We start from the raw sequence: 9,949 nt of genomic DNA on the forward strand, positions 1-9,949 counted from the left end.
TTCAGGTGACAAAATCAGGTATAAAACTACTTATTAAGGTGTTTGACTATTGCACAGTTCTGCTATGAACAAGCCAATGATGGGACACAACTGTGAACCATTCAGAACTTCAAGCTTTTAGGTGCAATTTCAGAACAAAAATAGAATATAGCATGAATGAATGTATCTAAATTTGACCTCTAACCCTATAGATATAAAGATAGGAAGAACTTAATAGGGATAGTATGCACACAGTGACTATTAACACACACAAAAAACAGCTAGTTAGGCCTCCCATACAGTTTGTGGTCAAAAGTAACTTTACTTCTTTTTAACAGTGACAGACAGCAGAATCAAAGGTAAAAATGCAGCTTCACTGTAGAACGGGCAAAGAAGTACTGTAACTATTTATTTAAATGCACACAAGGAAAGATTGTAACAGCAGAGGCTTTCGTTTTTAGAAGGTACCGTAAATCATCAGTAGAAGCAGTAGTAGGTACGCATATGTCACATCAGCTATATTAAAAAAGATAGAAAATTCGCATTTCATGCGACAAAAGTGGTTAGTCGATTGTAAAGTAAGATGATTTTACACGTATACAGCATATTAATTCACAGCTTGCTTAAAACTAACAGTTTTAACACACATGTCAACACATAAATGAGATTCATTGCTCACACACAGACAGATTTCATCACAAAATATTGACAATGAAAAAGACAGTTCAAATTAATGGAAATGATGATATTTACACTGAAATAGGAGAAGCTCTCCAATCTCGTTGTTGGACAATTTATGTATAATGACAATAAAAGCATTTTATTCTATTCTCTACATGAGTATCTCAGCAAAGCCATATGTAAAAATATGTAAAAAGTTTAGTCCCGCTCATCACCACTAGAGAGCGTTCAGTGATTAAAGTGGACATCAATTCATGAATTTGCTATCGATTTTAAGAGATTCAAAAAAATATATATTAAAAACAAAATTAGAGGAGGCTTGAGTTCTAAAATCATCCAAAGTGAGGAAGAAATAAAAGTGACACGAAACCTGGGAGTGTGTCATACTTTTAAACAAACCAGCATGACTTTAAAAATCATATGAAAAGTTAAGCACCATGTATGTAACGTTCAGCCTGCACTATTTTGCATGTACAAAAGACGAAGCCCCGCTGCAACACAAACACAATCTTGAAAACACTATACATGCCCATGAAACACTATTATTAGAAAGCAATCAAAGATTTGGGTACATAAAAGATGTTTTCATAAAGTTTGACCACAATATACAACATCAATTTTTTCTTGAGAGAATGAGCCTCAACAAACAAGGTGCTTGCAGTACTTTAAAACCATCGCTTATACACAAGCCTTTCACAGTATCATAAATGTATCATCATTCCTTAAAGAAAAAATTGTTGGTTCATTCACTGTGTCAAATTTCAGCTTCCCTAAATGGGTATGTCCTAGGTGACTAGTGACTAGCTAGAGTGGGAAAATGGGCCAGATTCCTTCCTTCCAAAGGTTAATGTTTGACTTGTGGCTAGGCAAACAAATGTTAACATCTGTGAATAGCACAAACAACACCACCTCCTCACTCACAGTGTGTATGATCACATTTGATTTTGAGACAGAATAAACTTGTGATCCCTTTTTCTTTTCTCTTTCTTTTCTAATTCCTGTACAGCTCAGCATGGCTTATGGCTGTCAAGTTGTTGTTTGAGGTCTTTAGGTAACGTTGGTCTCATGATGAAAACAAAGAAATGCATGTGACGAACAAAGAAACATAAGTATCACATTGATGGGAATGTTTGAGGAACTTATTATAAGGGCTGTGCAATTAATCGAAATTCAATTCCGATTACATTTATTACACTTCCCGATTTCAAACATGACATAATCATAAAAAAAAATGCAATTATTATTATGCATTATTATCCAATGCACTGTGTGTTTGTATAAAACCATATATTTGCGCCTTTATTTTAAAATAACTATGATAAATTTTGTTGGGATCTACAAGGAAATCTTTCAAGGAAATTTATTTATCTTAATATTTTTTACATGTTTAAATATTTTTTTGTTTTGTACCAAAAAATAAATGATTGTTTGAATAATCATGATTTCAATTATTACCAAAATAAATGTGATTAATTATTTTCTCTAATCAAGCAGCCCAATTTATTATTATTTATTATTAGTATTGGCAAACGGTGGCCATATCTTCTTCAGTGACTTATATGAATGTTCCAACAGCAGTGACATTAACCGTGTACAAAGATCAACAGGTTTGACAATGAATAGCAAAAAAAAAAAAAACCTTGCATTAGTTCACAGGACTGACTCAACGGCTTCCGGTGTGGCTTCTGATGATTTGGTTTTGTGCATAACAAGAGGTGAGGTCTCCTCCTGCGCCTGGATGTTGGCCACCGTCTCCACCCGCACCTCAGAAAGCTCCCCTCCCTTATCCAGCTCATCCTGTTGCTGCTTCTGCTTTTTCATCTCCTGCTGGTTGATGTGATGCAAAATCCCAGCACCCAGAGCATCGCCTTCCACATTGACCACTGTGGTTGTGCGATCCCTGCACAGAAATGATACCAAGTAAACACACCTTCCAAAAACACCACTGTTTTTCAAAGCCATTTCCCACCGCATGGGTGAAACAATAAAGGTATTTCATGTCATAGTGTTGATATTTAAGCCGCTGCGACGCCTCACCGAGCAGGGCTTTATCTCCTGGACTGAAGCTCTTTCGAATGGAAAATCTCTGTTTTCCATTCAGACTTTTCAAAACAATCCCCGTTAACACAGGATGTTGAAAAAACATAAAGCATAGACGATTTTCAAAGCACAAGTGCCAAAGTTGAATTCAGCAAATGTACTCACACGATCCAGTCAACCGCCAGCATAAGAGACAGATCATTGGTCGGTAGCCCGATGGCCTCCAGAATAATGGCAATGGTGATGATGCCGCCAGCTGGGATTCCCGCAGCTCCCACGCTGGAGGCTGTCGCTGTCACCCTGGAAACAACAATGGAATGTTCCCATGTATCATGAAATTATTTCATAATTCTGTATAAACAGTAGATTGCACTTACAAGATAGTAAAGATCTGCCCGGCGTTCAGCTCGATGTTGTTAAGCTGAGCGATGAAAACGGCAGCTATGCACTGGAATATGGCCGCTCCGTCCATGTTGACTGTGGCGCCGATGGGGAGGATGAAGCGGCTGATTCGCTTATCCACACCGTTGTTCTCCTCCACACACTTTATCATAGATGGAAGAGTTGCTGAGCTATGAAAGATTTTCACAATGACAACAAACTTACATTCATTCAGATCGACATTTCCATTCCGCTGTAAGTAGAGCATTACCTGGAGCAGGTGGCGAAGGCGGTCGTGAAGGGCGTAATGAGGCCCGACAGGAAACTGAAAGGGTTCTTGCGCGTGAAGGCGAAGTAGATGAGTGGCAGGACAATGCCACCGTGGATAATATGCCCCAGAATGGAAGCAAATATGTATTTGCCCAGACTTGTGACCAGGAGGACCACATCTTCCATTTCCACAATTTTACTGCCCACCAGGAACACAATGCCAAATGGGATGTACCTGAAGGCATGCAGGAGAGGGTTCTTACTCGGAAAACATCCTATTTACAGTCTTATTGTAACAAAAAAAAACATAAGACCACTTGCATACGAGAAAACGTTCGCTTGTAAGCACTCACCACATGATCCAGGATACCAGCACCATGGTCGCCTCATTGAAAGCGTTGAAGAATCGGATTAGCTCCTCGCCCTCATCGCCGAGCTTCCTCAGTGCCACGCCGAACACCATCGCGAATAACACCAGACCCAGAATGTTCATGCCATCGTTTTCTGTTCCAAAGGGCACCTAAAATTAGAAAGAGGCAAGCTGTTATTCAGTTATGTTTTGCATTTGAAAAACTATGAAATTAAATAAGTCAATTTCAAGGGTATTGATACCTTTTGATAGACGGTGGTCCCATTGGTGTCATTGCCTGAAGCAATCATCTTGTAGTCAGTAGCATACTGCGTCACAAAAAAGAAAAAACTTCATGTCGTGAATTTGTTTCTGGACACTACCTAAATTCTAAACAGAATAATAAAAACCATTTGCCAAACATTTCAGAATGTTAGTTAATTGTAGCGCAAAGACAGACAATTATAATGTTTTTTATTGTTGATTTACAACACAATACCATTTCCATTGTAAACATCTTGGAGGAATGAATTGGAATTGACATTTGATGACTATTTGAGTGTCTTCTCATTCTTTCGAAACAACACTGGCCAAAATTTTGTGCTGGTGTGGCGATGGTCAAGCAAATGGAATTTGAATGACTTGTGAAATGTTTTCTTAAAGATCTATCCGCATGTTATTTTTGTGTCTCTCTGCTTGCTTGCTTTAACCCGCAATTGGACATGTGAACCAAGTCACTGCACTCAGTGACTTGCCTGCACTTTGGAGTCATGTTTATGATTCATTTCCCCACTTTTCGCAAGTTTGTTTGAGGGACTTTGTTCCTTGCTATGTATCTATGCGGTCCTCACATGGGCGAGCGTCTCCACCATGGACCCTTTCAGCCCCAATACAGACCGTAGCCAATTCCTTTTAAAATCTGATAGGGCAGAGATAATAATTCTAGGAAGCGGGCCACGTTCAAAGGCAATGAAGCGAGGTGGGTTGCTAGGCCGGCGTGAATGGAATGATTTCACCATGGAAACGGCTGGTGGAGACAAGCCAAAGAGTGCTCATTAAGAGGCATTATGAGACCAAGCACACCAGGAAGGATTTACAGCGACCGTAAATGAACACGGAGTGGCGGCGCTGGTATCGGAGGAATAAATTCTGCTGAATAATGTACACATGACACAGGTGCCGGTGAAAAACGGGTGACCCGTGAAGAGCAGAGCGGTCGAAGCGAGGCACTCACAGAGCGGAAAGCGGCAGCCACCAAGTTTGACGGGAATAAGTTCCTGGAATAGATAGAAAAGTCATTGCATTTACAAAAATGTTAGTTTTAATGATGCAGAAAAGAACGTTTGTCAATCTATATTGTTTTGAACTCATCCAAACTGCTCTTTAGAAGTTTATCATCACACAGTCTTTACGCAACGGCTCTATTTTATTGACGGTTCATCGGGTCCACTTCTCCTCAAATTACCTGACAAAGACATTTTTTACTCACTGTTTTGGTGCCTGATGTTCATAAAAAGAATGTATTGCTTGTGATTTTAAACAGCAAGCTCTCTTCAACAAACATTTACAAATGTACTCACAGAATGCAAGATCCAAAGACAGATTAAACAAGACCTACTGACCTAGAATGTCACTCAGATAGTTCAACTGTTCATGCAACTTAAAAAAAAAAAACATGCGTGTTTGTTGTTTGTTCAAAGTGGAAATGGTTTCTTTCAAGCAATGAAAAAAAAGTTGTCAAGAAAACATGAAACTTTTTTACTTGATGGGGGTAGTGACAACGTATAGGTTTAAAAATAGGTTTAAAAAATCTGAATAGAAAAGTGACAATGAAGGTGTTCGAAGACTCTTTCCCTTAAAGAGGGGGAAAAGCTTTCCCACCACACTTTGACAATTATAAATCTGCACGGTGTAGCCTTTCCACCACCTACGAGTATTTAAATCAAGCGACTTCACAGGGTTTACTTGGTGCATTTCAATGTGGCTGGCTCTCAGCCCATAAATCCGAAAATGATTCACTTTTGGCTTTTTCCCCCCATCTTGTTTTCCTAGTGCAGCATTACTCTGGCCTAGCTCCCTCCCAGACACCACATTGAGTCTATTTTCATTGTTATCAGTAAAGCACACAGAGGATTACTGGAAGCTGTGGGCCCTTTCCATGTGCTAGTGTGTATGGGGTCACTTCATCCCCCGGAGGTCACACTACATTGTGCAAACTTTTTCCCACATTTATTCCCACAGCGAGTACCCGTCAGAAGAGTTCAGCCCATAAAACCTTGACAACCCTTCAGCTGCTTCACATGGCAAGCCTACTGAAAAAGTGCTGAGTTTGAATCATTTTTGACTGTCACACAGTTTCCAATTCAATTTTTTCCAGTATCCTAATATTTCCTTGTTTACAGCACAGTTTCTCCATTTCATAGCCTGTTTTTTTTTTAAGATGTTACATAAGTCTTGATTCCTTAATTAATAACAGAAATGGGCCGTGCTGCAGCTATTTAAGGGGGAAGGCAACGGAATATTGTTGTTCTGTTTAAGCCAGTTGTTTGCAGCTCAATCACAAGAGAATGTAAATACCCATTTGACTTGAATGTACTGAACTTGTTTGTTGAATTATTTGAAGGCATAATATCTGTAGAACAGATGAAGCCTTCTCCTCAAAATACACTGCCCTTAATCAACAGCTGTCACCTCACTCGTACGATGAGAATTTGTTATCAGGCAACTTCTCAACCATGCAGGCCTACTAAAAACAAGAAGGCAGATTCCAACCAATGACGATTGAGCTTCGTCTTTATTAAAAATGTGTTTGTATTTAATACTGAGCATGGCTTATGTTATTATCTTTTTCCCTTTACCTTGATGGAATATGTTTGGTATTACTCCAGTTCAGAGTATATCAAAGACAAAATTGGGAAACATTTTTCCTTATAAACTCTTGTGTTGTTAAATGCAATAAGTACTTATTCTTTGGATATTGTGTCGCTAAATTTTTGTCTGTTTAGAAATTAAACACTGAAGGGCCAGGTATTTAAAAGAAAAAAAAAAAAGTCAAATATAACTTTAATTCATGTATTTGTTTGAAGTGCTGGAGGAAAAAATATATGATTATATATTCGGTATGTATTCTCACAATTAATCGGCAATGCTCCAAGCCCCAACCCGCAATGCAAAGTGTGGCAGAAGCACGACGACTTTTCACCATGCAGCGCTACAACGCACGCAAGTACGGTACCTGGCCAGGTCCAGAAAGGAATCAGTGGTCTCCTTATCGGTGCTGACGCTCTCCAGACCCAAGCTGTTGCTGTTGAGAGCGCTTGCGCCCACGCCGGGCTTGATGATGAAGGCCAATGCCACGCCAATCCCGGAGGCGATCAGGGTGGTCACCAGGAAGTAGGCGACCGCGATTCCCCCCAACTTGCCCAGGGAGCGGGTGTCCAAGCTGGCTGCGCCGGAGACGAGGCTGCACACGACCAGCGGCAGGATGATCATTTTCAGCATCCGGAGGAGCATCTCACCCGGGAAGGCAAAGTAGGTCATCTGCGCCTTGGTCAGATTCATGTTACGGACCCCCATTCCGAGCCCGACACCCACCACCACGCCGGAGACCGTCATGATCACCAGAAGGTTCCGGCTTAGAAAGCGCCCCAGCTTCTCCCGCATGCTTTTCGGGGCTCCTTTCTCTCGCAACCGTTCTGCAGAGTCGCCCATGGCGTGGCCGTTGATTTTGCTCTTTTTCTCCATCTTCCTTTTCACTCTTAGCACAGAGCAGCGTGGGAAGCTTGATCCGCGTGTGCTCAACTACAGCGTGCCTTGGACAACGAAGGCTGGAGCCGGCGTGGGGGATGACGCCTGGCGGTGATAGCCAATCGTGTTGAGGGAAACATGCGCACTAGTATGCAGACCTTAGCCCGCACGCACATGATGCAAGATGATGAAGTATTGCTCGATTGATTCTTCTTATTTGGTTAACATGCAATAATGCTGATTATTGAGAGCACCGTTTTAATGGGGAAATATACGAATGCAACCGCTCGAATTGGGTCAATTGTGAGTTAAATCAGTCACTCTGAGGGGGGCAAGAGCCATTTATGCTTCAGGGAGAAGGTGGAATCAGAGATTCTTTTTTTTTTTCTAAAGTGGCCAAGAGACGACGCAGGCGTTTAAATTCAACAGATAAATAATTAAAAGTGTTCTCAAATGCATTTAAAAATCTATATGAGGTGAGCTTAAAAGATGAGAAAACAACATGGGTTCAGCACCATGGCCAGCGCCCAGTCTTCTAGGGGGCGCTGTAACAGGTTTGAATAATAGGCACACAGTTATAGGCACGGTTGACCACTGGTTAGTATCTATCTATCTATCTATCTATCTATCTATCTATCTATCTATCTATCTATCTATCTATCTATCTATCTATCTATCTATCTATCTATCTATCTATCTATCTATCTATCTATCTATCTATCTATCTATCTATCTATCTATCTATCTATCTATCTATCTATCTATCTAGCTCGCTAGCTATCGGCCAATTGACCTCTCCAAATTTGTATGTGTGCTTGTGAGAGTATCTTCATGTGCCCTGCAATTGGCTGGCGACCAGTTCAAGGTGTACCCCGTCTATTGCCCAAAAGACTGCTGGGATAGGCTCCAGCATCTCCAGCTTGCCCACGACCCTCGTGAGGGTCAGCGGTTCAGAAAATGAATATTTAGGCACATAGCGTATTCACAGCCAAACAGAGCGGCAATGCTGCTGAAAGACAGCATATAAATACAGTCAGTGCATAAAGAAACTAAATCAACTCTGATGAAGGCGGAAGAACCCGCCGAAACATGTCAGGTAAAATGAACCTAAAGCAAATTGTTTGATATAGAAGAACCAGTGAAGTAAACTAAATCAAATTGAGTCATTTGCAACTCATGATAATGAGATGAAAACGGCCCAAATCAGTGTTCCTTATCAAGTAAGAAATGTAAAGCTGTGATGCGTCCACAAGATGGGGCTAGAATAACGCTGGAGTCATGCGCGCCTTCATGGAATCCATTAATAATCCACCACCAAGTGATGCATTCCATGCGTCCATCCATATTTCTTAATACTCTTTATTGACACTTTGACATAGGCACCAGGAATGAGGATTAACCCCCAACCTGCAAGTTGGGTGACAAACACTCCACCACTGAGCCACATAGTGGTCTTACTGATTAAAAAAAAAAACTGGTTCTTTTTTTCCTGCAATTTTTAACCATTTAATGATGAGAATGTTTGAGAGAAAAAGTGACATGAACACAAGTGACAGATAATCATGTTCATGTTTTATGGAGGTATCCTGAAAGAACGCATCTTGAGAAAACACCCTCCATGTCCTCACCTGCCTTCTGCATTGTCCTCACTGACCTTAGCTTGGCTGTTGCTAAGTTGAGCTAAACTAGCCCTCCCTTCCTTTGCCAATAGAGACAGACTGCCCCCCCCCCCCCATCCCCTCACAGCTGTGTGGCCTAAATGCTGGAAATAACCAGCAGCCCTGCGGAACAGAAGTCATGACTGTCCAACAGTGGCAGCAAATGTTGGTGCTGTGCCAGTGTCAACGAGAAGAGAAAACAAACAGAGTGGAAGACATAGCGAAAGGATCAGCTTTCTTCTGCAGACAGTCAGTGTGATATCCAGACACTTAAGATTTGGTGCAAAGACAAACAAACAAACAGATTCAAGAGTTTTATATTCGCCATGTTTGAGCGTGCCAAACAAGGAATTTGACTTCGGTAAATCACAGCCTCTGTTCAACATTTAGGTGACTAACATCACTCAGGACATGTGAAAAATGGCAAATATTCTCAAACAGCCGTGCAGTGCTGTCACAATCCAATATTATTAGAATAGATTATTATATTGATTATTCCATTGATTAATCAAATAAAAGGACAAGAGAAATCTGTGAATTATTACTTTTGACACCCTGAAATCAAAAGTTTTGCACAATCTTTAGTTAAAACACATTTTAAATGATTACCCAATTATTAAAATACGAGGCGATTAATTCCATAATCAATTTGTTGTCGATGACCTGATTAATATTGAAAAATCCTAAACTACTATTAGAACTTACCCAGCCGTAAAACTAATATTTGTGTGACGTCGACATATTGAGAATATCCTGCTCACTCACAACATCCAACAGCCATGGTGGAGAGTTGAACTTGGCTTCAGGGGATGCATCTACTTTTGATTTTCATATTATGTATTAT

The 9,949-nt window shown here is 40.6% G+C and overlaps 1 protein-coding gene and 1 long non-coding RNA gene across 3 annotated transcripts; one reads left to right on the forward strand and one right to left on the reverse strand.

Moving 5' to 3' along the window:
- Positions 1-281: 281 nt before the first annotated feature.
- On the reverse strand, positions 282-7,469 carry slc1a4 (solute carrier family 1 member 4). The gene is made up of 8 exons (XM_037271066.1): positions 6,936-7,469; positions 4,935-4,977; positions 3,964-4,029; positions 3,705-3,871; positions 3,353-3,586; positions 3,078-3,272; positions 2,866-3,000; positions 282-2,560 (listed from the first exon to the last, which is right to left on the reverse strand). Exons 1-8 carry the CDS (start codon positions 7,442-7,444, stop codon positions 2,311-2,313), a joined length of 1,599 nt encoding a protein of 532 aa, XP_037126961.1. The 5' UTR covers positions 7,445-7,469; the 3' UTR covers positions 282-2,310.
- Positions 7,090-9,398, forward strand: LOC119134439. Of its 2 annotated transcripts, XR_005100333.1 has the most exons (3): positions 7,090-7,231; positions 7,463-7,639; positions 9,159-9,398. It is a non-coding gene; the product is annotated as an uncharacterized LOC119134439 (long non-coding RNA). The 2 variants fall into 2 exon arrangements; XR_005100332.1 differs by lacking the exon at positions 9,159-9,398 and having other exon boundaries at positions 7,463-7,907.
- Positions 9,399-9,949: the final 551 nt, after the last annotated feature.

The sequence above is a fragment of the Syngnathus acus genome, chromosome 15 (genome assembly GCF_901709675.1).
Source record: "Syngnathus acus chromosome 15, fSynAcu1.2, whole genome shotgun sequence".
Taxonomy (NCBI): domain Eukaryota; kingdom Metazoa; phylum Chordata; class Actinopteri; order Syngnathiformes; family Syngnathidae; genus Syngnathus; species Syngnathus acus.